A 17,560-nucleotide genomic window follows, 5' to 3' on the forward strand; every position below is an offset into this window, starting at 1 on the left:
AGTGATTCACCACCTGTACCGCAAGCGTCTTTGCCACAAAATGGGTTTGTAAATAGGTTGTGGGGAACAAAATCTGGTTGCGTGGCACAACTGGGCAACCGGGTATTTTGAACACTGAAAAAGGATGATCTACATCTGGTAAATGATTTCAGCAGCAAATCATCAGATGATTCTAATGATGAAATGGATGATACTTTGCAAGTGCAAAGTCAGGAAGGCAGGAGAAAGGGCTCAGCAGCTATCTGGTGCCGATGTGGAAAGCATGCCAAGCGGAAAACTGACACTGAACGTGTTTGTTGTAAAAAGCACAAACTTATGGTGATAAAATACAGGCTCAGTCATTGAATTGTTTCACGGATAAATCTGACCTGGTTTGGAAACTTACGTTGCACACAAACCTGCATTGGAAATGGACTATATACAGGCCATGATAGCCTGTGTTTAGCATGTAGCCTGATGCTAGAGGGCCATCAGCAGATGGAGAACTTATAAATCGATAGGCAGCCTATTAGATATAGAAACTGTGTGTGCGTGCATTTATGTAGATTGTGTGTGTCCATACTAGCTATGAAGCCTATTCATTTATTGATTGATTGTGTGTGTGAATGCAGGTACAGACATGCAATATGCACCACAATAGTTTATATGGTTTAAATACAAGCTAGTGACAGCTCGAAGCCAAGTGTGAATTTATAGCAGAGCGCTGGACAATAAATTTGTATCGTTATTTCCATAAGACAGATGGGTTTTTAATCCAACATTTATTTTTAATTTGCTTTTTAAAAATAACGTGGGATTATTTACTAACACATTTTACACTCCTCGGGAGCGCCTCTTTTAAGCAGTGCCCCATACATAGCTTTGAATGTCTATACCAGTGTTTCCCAACCTTTCTTGAGCCACGGCACATATTTTACATTCGCAAAATCCCACAGCACACCACCAAACAAAAATGTCACAAAAAGTATATATAATGAAATATAACGATCATCTAGTCTCAATTTACTTACTGAGTGTGAAACCTGGGCCTGTTTAGTTGAACACAAAGCTGATATACTCGCAGGAATTGAAGAAAGACACACACGAATCTTCCTTAACAGCTCTGAGTCACTCTCCTTTTTTAGTTTTTATAGCAGTCATGCTTGAAAAGCCCAGCTCACATAGATAGGTTGTGGAAAATCACCTTTTTTGCTTTCTTCTGACCTCTACTCATACTAGGGCCTTCATCTGGGTCAGAATTTTCTCCAGGACCCAGTTTGGATTGTGTACTTTTTCTTTTCAAATATTTATCCATCACTATCACAACCATCACACCTGAAGCATTACTAATTCTATTGTTTGAATGGCAACAGGTAGATACACAGGTTAATTAGCTACCTGCTGCCATCTAGTGGAAGAGTATTTAATTGTTCTTCCCGTCACTATACGTTGCCGGCATAGATGAACGAAGACAAATTATTTGCAGTAAATAAATAATTTTCGGAACAATTAAGTGAAATTGGATAATTTCCCACGGTACACCTGATGATCTCTCACGGCACACTAATGTGCCGCGGCACAGTGGTTGGGAATCACTGGTCTATACTATTCTAGTTAATCGGCTTGCATAACCTGAATCCCTTTTCCGTGGATGGTGTTGGAATACTGTTGCCATGGAATTGGGTTCGAGTCTAATGTGACCTGTGTAGCCCAAAAGCTCGGCCTGTAGATTCCTTTCAAAGCAAATCAGGCTCAAAATGGTCCTCGCAAACAGCAGAATTTCTGCCAAAGGAGAGTGTTTCTAAAGTGTGACCTGTTCCCAAGTTGTGTAGCCACTGTTTAGCAAGCCGTTTACGTTGCTTGGTTGTCAGCAATGGAACACAATCCCTTTTCCTTTATTATCACGTTTATTATTTTCCCAATCATAGGCTTTGTTTGCACTCCACTATTTTTTTCAACAACGTTTTGTACATACAGCTACATCGCGGTGTCACGAGCAGCGAGCCAATCAAGATACAGGAAACCCATCAACGATACTACGTCAGACACCACCCACAAAATGGCTGCACCCTCAAGTGAGCAGGAATACAAAATTTTAAAGCGCTGCTTTATGCAACACAGCATGACAACACAGGGTAGTCAAAATGCATTTGTGCAGAAGGTGTAATGTGTCTGGCCGATGTTTTTCACTGCCAGTACCCTTTAACTTGAATCTATGTACTGTAGAGGTCATCTATTAAGTTGTTGTATGTCCTGTAGCCACTAGATGGCAATGCAGTCATCCAAATCCCACAGACCCATATGGACAATACAAGACAATCGAGGATGCAAATGAAGAATCAAAACAGAAATCGCCAAAAAAAAAAGGATGGACAAGTCATAAAACATCTGGACTGAGTTTATAAAAAAAAAAAAATCAATTGTAATTTTTTGGACAACTGGGGAATGGGGAACAATGGCACGGATATACCTTCTGATCTGGCAGACACAGGTCTTCATTGGGTTTGTTCAGTTCTTTAACCATCTTTAGCTCCAGCCGTCTGAGCTCCATTTTACGCTCTTTGTTTATGCGTCTCTCATCTCTTTTCTCCTGCTTCAGACGCTCTCGTTCCTGTAGCCAGAGTACACAAGTGTGAGTAGTTTGTAGCCAAGTCATTACTATTCAACCGAGCACTTTCACTGGAAATTACACAAGGAATGCATTTACACTTTTATTCACAGTTCGTACATTTCAGAAAAGTCTCCGAGAGACAGACAGCTCTGAGGAGTAAAGGTATAGGACAAGGATTAGTTAATTATCTCTGTGCACACTTGAACAGAAAGGAAAGGAAAGAGCTGCCTCTCATTTCCTATGTTGCTGAACAAATTATGTTATTTTAGGAACAAAAAGAGTAGTCACTGCGTAATTCCTAACACACCTCAGCTCTCTTCCGAGCCTCCATGGCTTTTACCAGCATCATGTGCTGCTTGCGTCTCTCCCGTTCCTACAACACCACAAACACACCCTTTACCATCACGTGCATGGGCATAAATACATGTATGGCATGACTTTAATAACCATGAAGTACAAACTGTAAATAAAAAATAAAACAAGGCATTTTATATTAGCTCAAGCACAGGAAAGCTAAATCAACCGTCACAAATGAATAATGCAATAGGTAGATGCTAGACATACAGCGCAGTGTATGGAGGCAGTGTGGTCAAGATGTATAAATAAAGCAAATATGCAAAGCCAGTTCTGATCAGCTCTTCAACATCTGCCACTAAAATATAGAATCCCTCTTTGGTTTAGACAAGTGTTATTCATTAAACTGAAGGTTTCTACATGCTGCCCTTTAGAGCACAGTCAGCTGAACAAGGGAGGGAGATGTGGGAGAATCCTTCACAATAAGTACCATGTCCTTCCTCCCAGTTGTTTAACAAAATGCTTCAATGAACAAGTCAGACATTAAACTGATTTGATAGCAGAATTTCTCTGTGCGGATGCAGTTTGTGAAACTTGTCAGTGCTGCATAATTTCATGAGTCCAGAGTAAAGCTAACCTAAAAGCTTTAAACCTGTATGACTTGAAAGTGGATAAGAGTTAAACAGACGTTTTGGAAAAACCCACATAAAAATAGTAATAATTGAAAAAGTGCAAGACCTTATGGTATCCGCCGCTATAAACAACTGGACAAATGTACCCCATTATTTTTACTACAAAAACAAAAATCAGTGTTTTGGAGGTCATCATTTGAATGATCAGTAGAAATCATTATGTCTTGGTAATACCATTTGGTCACTCTGCAAGATAGTATACACCATTTCTCTCTCCCTGGCACAGCCAGAAAATATACAGTATGTAACAATGAGAGACATGCAAAGGAGGTGTAGGCATGACAGCAGCCTGCTTATGCATTACAATGGGCAACCACATCACAAATAAGTCACAACGTAGTGGGAAGTGTACAAAAGTAAACATACCCATACCATTTCTAGTCTATGCCTCTCCAATTCCTGCCAGAAAGAGTTGGCAAAGAATTAAGAAAGAGAGACAAAATGACATTTTACCACCTTCATGAGCAGTTCCCAAAGTGGTCGGTACCCCAAATACCACAAGAATGTTAAAAGAATGAAGACTGAAACATGGGAGATATCCAAGGGAGAGCCACAGAACAATGTTTTTGATTAAGTTGCCCTTTATAGCAGACAGCAAGCTGAAAGACCTGTTACTGCATACCTGTTGCTTCAGAACGGATGCCTGTTGTCTGCGCAGTTCCTTCTCCTGAACAAAGATAGAACACACAGACGAGGTTTAAAGACAAGGCAGAATAATTTGGCTGGCATGCATACTGTACATACATCCTGGTTGAGTATATATCATCTCATTACCTCTAGCCGCTATATCCTGTTCTACAGGGTCGCAGGCAAGCTGGAGCCTATCCCAGCTGACTACGGGCGAAAGGCGGGGTACACCCTGGACAAGTCGCCAGGTCGTCACAGGGCTTACACATAGACAACCATTCACACTCACACCTACGGTCAATTTAGAGTCACCAGTTAACCTAACCTGCATGTCTTTGGACTGTGGGGGAAACCGGAGCACCCGGAGGAAACCCACGCGGACACGGGGAGAACATGCAAACTCCACACAGAAAGGCCCTCGCCGGCCGCGGGGCTCGAACCCGGACCTTCTTGCTGTGAGGCGACAGCGCTAACCACTACACCACCGTGCCGCCCTATATATATATATATATATATATATATATATATATATATATATATATATATATATATATATATATATTTTATACAAACATATCAAAAATAACAATCAATAATAAACATATTAATCCCTCAAATGTTCAAACTGTTTGCCCCCAGCATTCACACACTCCACTAGTTGAGTGTGGACACCCATGCACACACTGGCACAAAGGTCTTTATCAGCATCAATTTCCTGGCAAGCCTCCCATATGAACTGAATCATGGCATCAACAGAACGTGGCTTGCATGCGAAAACCCTATCTTTTAATGAATTCTAGTATTAAATGAAACCTAGCACCACTATTAGAATAATCCTTACTGTATACCTACTTTTGCAGCCCCCTGTGTGTGTGTGTGTGTGTGTGTGTGTGTGTACACGTACACACACATATACTGGCATATACATTACACACACAACTCAGCTGGCCCAGTGTGGCAGCTTCAGATTGTGTGTCTATGTGCAAGTGTGTGTCCAAGTGTAGAGAAGTGGAAAGACGGGAGTTACTCAGAGAGAGCCTCAGTCTGTGCTGTTATTAATTTAGAACAGGTCTGCTTGTCATATCGGAGAAATATATCTGAAGCCACACAAGCATGGACCAGCTGAGTTCATCAGAACCACACACCCTCCACATAAAGCACACACTGTAATCACTGTCACCTTCATTCGTTTCTCAGCTTCTAGTGTTTTTGCATTGATGGCCTCCTCCTTTTTTTTCCTTTTTGCCTGAAAAACAGCACAAGGAGCTTTATCCATTAAACTCAATAGCTGAAAGTAAGTCCTGGTCTGGCATCGGTGTTCTGTTTATTTTAAAGAAAATCTAATGATACAGATGGTAGGGGTTTTTTTTTTTACCTAGACATCCTGACACTACCTGAACCTACAGACCCACCATGACACCATTTTATTATTCAATACTAATCACTACCGAGTAGAGCTATAACAATGTCAACAAAACAGACATAATCAATCGTGAAAATTCATTGATATGGTTGGTAAAGAAAAATCCACAAGAAATGCATTATGAAAAAAATGACCGTCTCTCTTTTTGAGTAGAATGGAATATACTCCTGAAGCCATTGGAGCTGTTGGGTTTTGTTTTTCTCCCACAAATATTTGATTGTACCCATTTTTTCCTCATGAACCTGCTTCATCTAATTCCCCAACCATAAGGAAATGCATGATGAAAGATGACACAGCCTCTATTTTTGGGTAAAATGCAATATACTACTTACATATAAATATTTTCAATTACATTACATGCAGTACCAGTCAAAAGTTTGGACACACCTAATCATTCATAGGCTTTTATGTATTTTGGCCATTTTCTACACTGTAGAACAATACTGAAGACATCAAAACTAATAAATAACATACAGAACATATATGGAATTATGTGGAAAACAAGAAAGTGTTAAAAAAAAAAACCCAAAAGTTTCATATTTTAGATTTTTCAAAGGGGCGGCATGGTGGTGTAGTGGTTAGCGCTGTCGCCTCACAGCAAGAAGGTCCTGGGTTCGAGCCCCGGGGCCGGCAAGGGCCTTTCTGTGTGGAGTTTGCATGTTCTCCCCGTGTCCGCGTGGGTTTCCTCCGGGTGCTCCGGTTTCCCCCACAGTCCAAAGACATGCAGGTTAGGTTAACTGGTGACTCTAAATTGACCGTAGGTGTGAATGTGAATGGTTGTCTGTGTCTATGTGTCAGCCCTGTGATGACCTGGCGACTTGTCCAGGGTGTACCCCGCCTTTCACCCATAGTCAGCTGGGATAGGCTCCAGCTTGCCTGCGACCCTGTAGAAGGATAAAGCGGCTAGAGATAATGAGAATGAGAGATTCTTCAATGTAGCCACCGTTTATCTCAATGACACTGTGCACTATTGGCATTATCTTAACCAGCTTCATGAGGTAGTCACCTGGAATGCTTTTCAGTTAACAGGTGTGTCTCGTCAAAAGTTAATTAGTGCAATTTCTTGCCTTCTTAATGCATTTGCGATCAAACAGTAAATAATATATAAATACAGTAAATGGACCTATCCCACCGCAAGATGGCCTAGTGGTTAATGTATCCGCCTCTCGAATGGGAGATCGCAAATCCTACTTCTTGTTGGGTCATACCAAAGGCCATCATAAAAATGGTACCTACTGCCATCTGGTGAGGCACACTGCAATAGACCCCTTCGCAGTAAACGTCATTCATACGCAAGAGGAAACTGCGCGCGCAGCCTGGACTAAAAAAAGACTCAGCGATGCCTAGTTGTTGTGTTGTCGGGTGTCAGAATCGTAGCAGTGATGGGGTTAAAATGTACAGAATTCCAGCAGGATCTCACCCATTCCAAAAAAAATCGCCGACGTCTATGGCTACAAGCCATCAAACGTGTAGACTGGGATGAAAGCACCATCAAAAATGCGCGGGTTTGCAGCGCCCACTTCATCATAGGTAAGATCAGGCTATTTATTGAATCTTTCTTTTTTTATTCTTTCTAGTCTTCGTTTATTGATGTAGCAAAATAATTTGGTAACGTTTGTCTGATTAGCTGGGTCATAGTTACACAATGTAATGAATATTGTTAGCATGTTAACTTAGCTTTGCATGCAATTTTGTCTGTAGGAGAGCTCTCGCTTGACTCAAGCAGTCCAGATTTTGTGCCATCATTATTTGTGTATGCCGAAAATCACAATTTTAAAGCAAGGATGGAAAGGTAAAATTGTGTGCCCTCACTCTAAATGCCAACTTACGCTGACTGCTCTAACCTAGCTCCCGCCCCGTTCAGTTTCATTTCTGGTCTCTGCCTCTCGCTTTTTACGCAGCTCTGATTTCTCTTAGCTGCACTCTTTACACTATCATTCCTTTCATGCCATTACCTCCTGCAAATTGCTGTTTAGTGTTGGTATTTGCTGTTGTAGCTAAAGCCACATTGCCATCACATCACTGGCATAATTTGATTAAAACAATTTCAGTGTAAAACACGTTCTGTACATGCCCGCACATAATCATATGCGTTTAAAGACTTGTAGGCACGAAGTTTTTCGTGGCTGTACACTGAAGTCTTGTCAATAAAGTACAAGTATATATCTGGCCATTGTATACCAGGGAACTTACTAACATCGTCCGTCCACTCTTTAATTAAATACGGATCCGGTAGGCGATGTCCACTTGTTAGAGTTAACTTATTTATGTAGCATTCTCGATCTTGTAACGACAATTGTTTGGCATAATCTGACAGCTCATAATGCCGGTCTATGGGCAGCGTCATTGTTTCTGAGTCCAGGCTGCGCGCACATCCTGGCAACGGTTGGTTTGTTTACAAACATGCGAAGGGGTCTATACAGATGTTAGTAGGGAATCAAACTCTCGCGATTACCAAAAGGACTAGTACAGTGGGAGACCCCCCCACTGTAACCCTAGCTACAGTATGTATAGATGAGAGGCCAAGGGCTATAGAAACGGAGATCAGTCCCACCTGATGTGCCTTGAGGACCTGGAAAGAAGTCTGCCTGGGAACAACAGGTGCTGGCACAGGAAGGACAAATAGCCCTATTCCACAACTGTAGTAGTCCATATTACGTCAAAAACCGCTCAACTAAGTAAAGAGTCCATCATTACTTTAAGACATGAAATGTCTTTTAATTAACAAAAAAAGAAAAAACGTTGAATTAGAAGGCGTATTCAAACTTTTGGCTGGTACTGTATGTAAACACTTAAAAGAGCTTTTCTTTCAGTGAACACAAGAAACAGATTCTCAGATGCAAAATTTAAGTTACTCACTGGGAGTCAGGAGTGTTTAGACCGTACATAGGAAAAATATTTGCTTGGTGATACAAGTCAGTTTCTTTGAAAGTAATGATGCATAAACATATAAAATAAAAACACCTTGTATTTGGGTCCTGCAGAGCCCTTAAAAGGGACGTGTGTTCATTTTAAATAAATAAATTAATTAAAAAGCATCTGATGCGCACAAGAAAGTTTCCGGTGTACACGAGACAGTATCCGGTGTGCAAGTCATCTGTTCGTCGATTTATTATATCTTCTAGTACATTTTGCATTCTCAAGATATAGACAGCAGGCCTACATTCAATATATATATCACTCTGTAAAACCAAATCTCCTGTCAGCAACACTATCATATTTATGGAGTTCATGCTTCTTGCAGGTAGTTTCTCACGAGCACCAGAAACTAACTAACTTTCTTTTAAATTTACACGTCTCTTTAAAGGCTCCACAGGTTCCTGCTTGTAAAAACACTCATATTACATAATGTTTTCTGGAAGCCACAGTTTTACAAAATATTAAACTACGTAATAAATGTTGTTGCAGCAATTTCATGATTTTAAAAGGCCTGTAAAACTTGAGCCTGTTCAAGTTTGTCTACACGTAACCTAGCAGTGCAAGTGAGAAAGATGAACACACTTCAGCTGAATCTTCACGTTTTAGTTTCATGTGACATAGTTAAAATATATAAAATGTCTCATTTGTAATTTAAATATCTTATCGTCATTGAAAACACAGATCATCACTAGATTACGTGATTATCAAATAAATAAATAAATAGTCGACGCATTAACCAATTATAGAAACAGTAGTTTGCTGCAGTCCTACTACTAAATGAGAGAACGTGGCATGTGGATGTATGGTGAGAGATACTGATTTCACAATATAAAATTTCCCAACTAGCAAGGGCATTTTAAAAAGTGTTCAACAGCAGTCTAAACACTGTGGTTGAGGTTTTCCTGTTGTGTGTGGGTGAGGACACTGAACTCGACCTTTCTGTAGAATTGGCTGATTAATATAACAAACATACTCCGTGTCAGAAGCTAAATCACGCTTTCATCCCATTAACTTGAACATGACAAAACACTTCACAGAGATAAAGAGAGGCATAAAAGAGAAAGTATAATTAGGTTTAGATTTTAATATGTAATTGCATGCTTTACAAGTGGCTGTTAATGTGGCATTTTCACTCTGTGGGCAACAAAACTGCAGACACAATTCTGAGCTTGCTCAGTTTCACTCAGCTGACTACTGGTTTTGGTCTAGGATAACTCTAGGGTTAATTTTACCACTCAGATTCCTGATATTTCAAATAATTACACAAAACAAGAACTAGTGAAGGAGCATTTATAAAAATCCTTTAACAATGGAATAGCCTTTTGCGATGTATATTAAAAAAAAAAAACATGCTCTGAAGAGTACAAGGTTAAAACTTTTATGAAAAGCAATATTTGAGATTTATTTTTTGTTGCGTCTTTATATTAAAAGGCTTCTTGTCGGTTTTCAGATTTATCATTTCTATGATTAGTCTCTTGAGACATGCCATTATAATTCTGATCTGAATCACAGTCCAGCTTCACTACAGATGTGAATCTTTTTACCTCAAGTATCTGCTGAGCTCGAAGTGCCTTCTCAGCACGAAGCTGTTCAAGTCTTCTGGCCTTCTCCTGTTAGGTCAAGACAGAGAAAGAACATTTGGGGGGGGGGGAGAAGAGAGCAAAAAACAAGACCAAGGTCACATAGCTGATGTTGAATTTATTTAGGCCTCTACTACCGTATGTTAATCCAATCTGAAAACTCTTTTTAAAAAGCCTGGTGATTTTGATATTAAAGGGGTACCAAATATAATATATACAGTTGCTGATGTGACAAAGTAACGTATTCTATCAAATTTATATACTAGAAAACAACGAAATATCTTGGTAATTGTAAATATAATACTTTATACGCTAAACCGCACAAGAGTCGCCATTTTTAAAAGACCGTGATGTCAGCGCTACCCACTGCACTAGCGGAACTCTCCGAAATACAGGAGATAAGCGTGTAATCATGGCGTCGGGCGCATCAAGTGAAAGCGACAGCTCTGTCGAATCATACGAAGAGATCCCGCAAGACACACTGCAAGCAGGCTATGGCTTAGAAGGGTACCAGTTTGAACCTAGGAGAGGTACTCTCGACTCCGGTGATGAAATAAGAGAAGAAAGCTCGGATGACGGCGAGGATGAGACTGATGCTGACCATGGGCATGGCAAGCGTGGGGCAGAGCGTCTGCGTGCAGGTGACACGGCGTGGTGCTCGTGCGGAAAATGTAACGTGGAGTTGCTCACAAGTCCAGCAGAATTTATTTGCTGCAATGAGATAGGCGCCACCCGTGGACTTGCGAAATCGTCGCAAGAGGCAGAAACAGGTATTTCACACGTGCCATTCCCAACCTCAGTGAGCCAACACAACTGGGCACATACATACGTCATGAGTGTTACGCAGAGAAAATGAACGTGCATTCTGATTGGATAAAATTAATATCATGGCGGGCTGTTCAAACTGCGGAAATAGTTTGCTCGAGCTACTTTCAAAACACTAACTTTCCAACCTTAGAACAAAAAACTTTTGTAAGTCTTGAATAAGGTTCGTTAATGTGTGTTTTATTGTTATATTTACTCTATATATTGCCCTCTGTTCCCCTTTAAGTGAAAAACACCAGAATGCACATGAATGCATGCACAAACACCAAATAAAAACCCTATTTGCTTGTTGTGTGAAAATCCCCCCAAAACATACCGACAACAGAAATGAGGTTCCATTAATAACAACCGACATTTATTAGGCTGCATGTTGCTAGTGCAAGACAAATGGAAATGTAGGGTTTCTTCTGAGAGGTGGTGTTGTGCAGGTTGTATGCATCAGAGAGAGAGAGAGAGAGAGAGAGAGAGAGAGAGGAGGGGCGGCATGAGCGAAGCCTCTACCTGCTGCTTTCGAATCTTCAGCTGCTCTTTCTGTTTGCGCTTCTCCTCTGCTTCCAGTAGGGCTGAAATCACACAACACATACTTGGATCTAGTCCCTGTGCCACACATTAAGCTGTGATTAACCCTAGATTTAGAGATTTATTTTGAGTTGAAGGTTTTACTAAATCACACCCCGTCACTGTGAGAGAGTGAGTCACAAGGGCAGTTATGAACATGGGTAAATTAGAATGCAGGTGGTGTGGATTTAAATCTTAACAAAAAAAAAAAAAAAGAGTGACATGTGGAGTGACGGCGGCACGGTGGTGTAGTGGTTAGCGCTGTCGCCTCACAGCAAGAAGGTCCTGGGTTCGAGCCCCGGGGCCGGCGAGGGCCTTTCTGTGTGGAGTTTGCATGTTCTCCCCGTGTCCGCGTGGGTTTCCTCCGGGTGCTCCGGTTTCCCCCACAGTCCAAAGACATGCAGGTTAGGTTAACTGGTGACTCTAAATTGACCGTAGGTGTGAATGTGAGTGTGAATGGTTGTCTGTGTCTATGTGTCAGCCCTGTGATGACCTGGCGACTTGTCCAGGGTGTACCCCGCCTTTCGCCCGTAGTCAGCTGGGATAGGCTCCAGCTTGCCTGCGACCCTGCAGAAGGATAAAGCAGCTAGAGATAATGAGATGAGATGAGATGTGGAGTGACCTCTAACTCATGAAAGATCATCTGAATCTATCTGATTAAAAACCAAACACGGGTTTTATAAGCAAACATACTACAGACACAAAGATTTCTAAATTACATGCTTAACAGACCTGTCAATATGCAATGCATTCAAACTGTGCAGTGTATCATGGCTTTACCTTTTTGTCTTTTGGCCTCTTTATTAGCTTGTGCAAGAGCCCTTTCTTCCAGCTTTCGCATCATTTTTATCTGAGCAGCCTGCCGTGCAAACTCTGACCCAGAGAAAACAGGAAGTGGAGAGTGAATGTTCATTTGCACTTTGCCCAATACAATTTCCAAAAGGAAAACAAGTTAAAAAAATATAATGGGCTGAACGATACATGTTATGATACATCGCCAAAGGCTGTAATTGCATATCCTCCTTTATTTTACAAATTATAGTAAAGGATTTTGTACAGTTCATATTACACATTACAGATGCATATTTTATCTTCCAAATATCCTGTCTTTGCAGCTTACAGATTGAGTAGCCTTATTCTCTCATGTTAAAAGAGCTGTAGCATGGATGCCAGTCAGAATCCTGAGAGCAACTGAAGACGGTGGAATTTTACCCTGTGCCTCCAGTTTCCGCTGTAGTTTAATCGATGCAGCATTAGCCATCTCAGTCTCACCCACACTAGGTGGTCTTTTCCAGTGGTGCGAATGGAAGGGATCATCAGTACACTGGAGCTGCAGACTCTTAGAACGACCTCTATGCCCCTCCATTGCCAAGATACAGGCAACAACCTCGTCCTCTTTCAGCAAGCACCACTGCAAACCCTGGAAATTAGCAGGACATAAACCCAGAAAACCACTCAGTGTTGGAACAACACTACTTTCAGAACAATTCATTCTATAATTAACGATAGGGTATATAAATAAATTTAATCCAAAACTAGTCTATTAGACATTTGAAAAGGGTGTTTATATAACCATAGAAACAATTAAAAAAAAAAAAAACCCAAAAAACCAAAGGAACTTGTCAAGAATCTTTAATTCCACCTGCCTTTATTCTGGCTTGTACAGCATTTGGTATATCATAGAGATTTTCTCATCGACTCTGCAATTGTCAACTGTTTGTGAGTAAGAAATAGTCACTAATCCTACCACAGAAGGTGGCAATAACAGGTGCTAATAAAGGCTATTATATGGGAGGAAAAACCTGACCTTCCAGTGGCCTGTTCAGTTAAGTGGTTGTTTCATATTATTACAGAAAGCAGCGTTTCCTGTTCTGTTCTGCTATTTCAGACATTCTTTAAAATCTTACATAATTCACTTTTAACTGTCAAAATTTTAAAAGTCTTCACACATACAAGATTACAACAGAATGTTTCCCATGCAGTCACACCAACGAATATTCCTCATCAACAATTAAGACTGAAATGACAGACAAATCAATCAATATAAAATGAACAGTAAATCACCTCGGGTCCTTCTCGCGCTTCATAGAAGTTGCCAACCCTTATTTTTGCACTGAAGCTAAAATGGTCACGTGTGATCTCACTTATTCCATTTCTTGCTAAGTACTAAAAATGGAGAGAGAGAGAGAGAGAGAGAGAGAGAGAGAGAGAGAGAGCATAAGAAAAAGCTTATTGAAGTACCTAATTCAGATACGGTTTGGTGATATAATCACACTAGTACAGTATATACACATAAATATAAATCCCATATCCAGCTTATGGGGGGTATTTTAACACAGTTTATAGCACAGTGCTGTTGAAATCTCAAATATGATTGACCATAAAGTGTTTATTTATTTTCTATTACAGCAGCTCTGACATTAGTACGAGCTGTAATTTAAATCACAGGTTTATATTAATGCATTTGTTCTAACATGTTATTTCTATAGTAACAGCTTCCATACAAGGACTTGTATGGAAGATGCGCCACATAATCCAAGCCTAATAAATAAAACAAAAAAAAAACAACCTGTTATTTTACAGAAACTGTAAATAAATCATTTCTAGAGTAGGACTAATTCTTACCTTCATAACGTTTGGGTACTGTTTGAGTTTTTTGCCACAGGGCGCATAGTAGGCCACTTCTCCCTGCACACGGCCACAGACATTCCTGATACGGGTCTCTCTTTTCCACCTAGAGAAGTACTGAATTGGTTCAGAACTGTACCAGTGACACTACTCACACATACACGCTGACTAAGCAATCCCAGTAATTTCTCTTGTTCTACCTGCCTAGACTGTCTTGGTGAAGGTGTCAGAGTTACACCATACAGAAGCCTGGCACAACTCAGACCAGTTATTCAAATGAAGGACAGCAGGATTGGCCAGCTGTGAATCACACACTGGAACACTCCAGAGACATGTAGTCACTGTGTCTGAGTGCCAACAGACTGCATCACTGGAGGAAACATGGATAAATGGAGGAAGGATTGAAGCCAGAAACAGTGGCACTCTCTTTTTTTTCTCCTCTGGACAGGTGCCATGGCTTTAGTCAAGCAAGTCTGAGCCTGACTTAAGTGAAGCATGGGCCTACACTACACCCTCCCCTTTTTTTTTTTTTAATCTTTAGCTTGGCTTTTCATTTTTCAATTACTGTATCTCTTACCCGTGTTCGAGAGGTCTCCTCAGTGCTTGCTCATCTGTCACTCTTCTTCTCTTTACTGAAAGTGGAAAATCACCAGTAATGAGTGCTCACAAACTTACTTGGACATAATTTGCTTGTAATCTCTTTTCTTAAGTTGGCATAATCTAATTTCATGTATTTTCCAGATTTTTTTTTATGGTAACTGAAAACATACCCAAAATAGTTAGGCTAAGATCTAAGAAGAGTATGTTTTATGGTGGCTCTAACGAAGGCTGCTTTGGGTGTATTTTATTACCTGGGGGCGTGGCCACATATGATGAGCTTGGGGTGCTGTGATAAGTCAGAGGCCAAGAACTGTTCATAGTATGCAAAATGTTAGCAGGTTTATGGATTTGCAGGTTAAGTGAACTGGAGCTGTTGACCTTGCTAGTAGAAGGGTCTGTCAAAGAGGTTGGGCTTTTAGTAAGTTTAAGGGGCATGCTCTCTGTATCAGTATCCATTTCATCATCTTTAACGTCCTCCTCATCATTTTCAGAGTCAGTGTCCATGTTACTGCCAGAGCCTACAGAGCAGGAAGGTAAGTGAAGGTTAGACTTGTCACATGGGATAATGAATCAATATTAACAGCAGATTACAAACAATACAGCTTTTACACACACATTCACACTAAAATATGGCAGATTTTAACTATACATACCTGAAAGACTGTCACTTAAATCATCATCATAATCATATTCCTCTGAATCATCAGAGTCTTTGCTGCTGGGAATGTCAAACTCCGTTTCCCTGAACATTGTTCTCTGGGGCAGTGACCCTGCGCTCGCCCTGCAGTACTCTCGCTGTGCGGAGGCTCGGTCTAAGGCAAGAGGCCCAGAGTAAGACTGTCTGGCTCCAGTGCTCAGGTTGATGGGCATGTTAGAGAAGGGACTGGTAGCTGCCAATAAAGGCTTATCTGGGGTTTTAGAGCTGTGAGGGCGAGGCTTGGTAATAAGTGCCAGGGGAACCTCCTGCACAGAACTCTGAACAACTCCATTAAGATGGGGAGAGTTGTTCAGCAGGCTGGGGGTGAGAAACAGGTTGGAGTATTGGAGATTGGGGGATTTCAGCTTAGGACTACTCTGAGGTGATCGTGAGGAGGACGATGACGACACACTTTTCTTCAAGGATTTATTTGCATCATGGTGTTCCTTTGCCTACGGGGCAAACGATGCACATAAAAGATTTAATAACGGAACAAGTACTTCCATTTTACTTTTATTAAATGGAAATTATAGCTGCAGTGCTGCAAGGAACAAAGTTAATAGCATAATAGAACAACAGATTTAATAAAATAACTACTGTTAGTACAAGGCATTAGATTCCATTTGTGTTCCAAAATGCACATTTAAACGATTTGGAAAAATGTCAAAATGCTAAGTTTAATCACGTTTATTTTAAATGGTCTTATGGTAGATTTCCTTGCAAAAATAAAAGCTGATCTAATTTATTAGACCTAATAAAAACAAATGAATGCATATCATCATGGTGTCATGTTCATCATGGTAAAATTACAGTACGAGGCCCCAGATACTTAGACGGGTAACTCTGCCGCAACTACAATGCTATACAACACAGTCATCATAACACACTTAGAGTGTCTGTATTCAAATGTCTATTTGTACTTATTCTGAAGCAAGAAAATAACCAACTACACAATATGAGTGTATTTAACCAAACCGAATAGTAAAGACATAGCAGTTATGGCTATTAACCAGCAATAGTATTTGCTGATTTTCTAGCAAATTCTAGCCTTTTTCCAACAACCCTGTCTCATGTGACTGGTCCTGTATTAAACAATGCATGTGCATGTTTAAAAGAGTTATGCTTGACACAGATCCATTACCCTGTTGAGTACCAGCACTTGTTTGCAATCACCACCCTCAGCATAGGCTGCATAAATACCACCTTCCTAACATTCGAGAGCTCAATAGTCTGCCAGACAGAAGGCAGGTGTGACTCTTTGTGTTTATCAGTGAATTCTTAATAAAATGTGTTTCCTCAACTTTTCAGATTCCTATCTGTTTGCAGCTGGGAAAACAATGATACCAAGGTTACAAGCATAGCAGACTAGAAACTAGCAGGCCGACAACCTACCCATTATGAAACCCTAGTATTTATGTACTTTCCTTACTACAGTTATCTGCTCTGGAATTACCATGGCTGGAGATCCACAACCCATATATTTCTAGACCTACTGGGAAACTGTAGCTTGGTCACACAAATGAAATGATTGTGGCTTCCAGCTCCAGTCTACCTTCACAGAGGGCGTAGAAATTTCTCAGGAGTACAACAACCTGGCCTAGGAGTCTTTAAGAGCCAAGCCACAGGACTTCCTCTCCCTTGCTCATGGAACTGTACCACTGATGACCTCCCAGAGGATACTCTGCTGCCCTTCTGAGTCAGCTTTAATCTGGCAAGGAAACTGCTGCGATGTAGGAGTAAATCAATGAGGCCCTAAGGCAGGGGGGGATTCATCCATTAGCCACCATTTCCTGCATCAGCCAGCATCTTCTTTGCGGAAAAGAAAGATGGATAACTAACCCTGCACTATGAAATTCCACCAACCCCTGCCCTGACAAACGAGAACAACTGCACCAAATTATTTCAAAAACTGTATTATGTAACTGAAGTGCATACAATCTCATGTACAAGCCTGAGTTTGTCCTCCACTTTCCCCCTCATCTGCAACACATCCTTCTCTGGATATATTATGTAAAAAATCTTACTTGGACCAAAAATAAGGCAAACAAACAATCTCCAAAAAAAGCCAGATTGATTTGGATAAAGTCTTCCACCAAAAACAGTTCTGATGCTTAAAGAAAAGTAAAT

General features: G+C 40.6%; 1 protein-coding gene across 8 annotated transcripts in view; it reads right to left on the reverse strand.

Moving 5' to 3' along the window:
- The window catches only part of LOC132891943 (bromodomain adjacent to zinc finger domain protein 2B), a 107,518-nt gene that overhangs the window by 18,716 nt on the left and 71,242 nt on the right, over positions 1-17,560 (reverse strand). For 5 of the 8 annotated variants that reach the window (XM_060930097.1, XM_060930103.1, XM_060930096.1 and 2 more), the window contains exons 8-21: positions 15,390-15,885; positions 14,988-15,254; positions 14,714-14,768; positions 14,134-14,242; positions 13,573-13,674; positions 12,721-12,928; positions 12,289-12,381; positions 11,452-11,513; positions 10,090-10,155; positions 5,384-5,449; positions 4,199-4,243; positions 3,949-3,975; positions 2,898-2,963; positions 2,450-2,590 (exon numbers count right to left, since the gene is read on the reverse strand). In XM_060930097.1, coding sequence (XP_060786080.1) covers positions 2,450-2,590; positions 2,898-2,963; positions 3,949-3,975; positions 4,199-4,243; positions 5,384-5,449; positions 10,090-10,155; positions 11,452-11,513; positions 12,289-12,381; positions 12,721-12,928; positions 13,573-13,674; positions 14,134-14,242; positions 14,714-14,768; positions 14,988-15,254; positions 15,390-15,885 — 1,803 coding nt within the window. The remainder of the gene's footprint in view (positions 1-2,449; positions 2,591-2,897; positions 2,964-3,948; positions 3,976-4,198; positions 4,244-5,383; positions 5,450-10,089; positions 10,156-11,451; positions 11,514-12,288; positions 12,382-12,720; positions 12,929-13,572; positions 13,675-14,133; positions 14,243-14,713; positions 14,769-14,987; positions 15,255-15,389; positions 15,886-17,560) is intronic. The other 3 variants (XM_060930099.1, XM_060930098.1, XM_060930100.1) reach the window with 3 other exon arrangements.

This window comes from Neoarius graeffei, chromosome 9 (genome assembly GCF_027579695.1).
Source record: "Neoarius graeffei isolate fNeoGra1 chromosome 9, fNeoGra1.pri, whole genome shotgun sequence".
NCBI classification, from domain to species: Eukaryota; Metazoa; Chordata; class Actinopteri; order Siluriformes; family Ariidae; genus Neoarius; species Neoarius graeffei.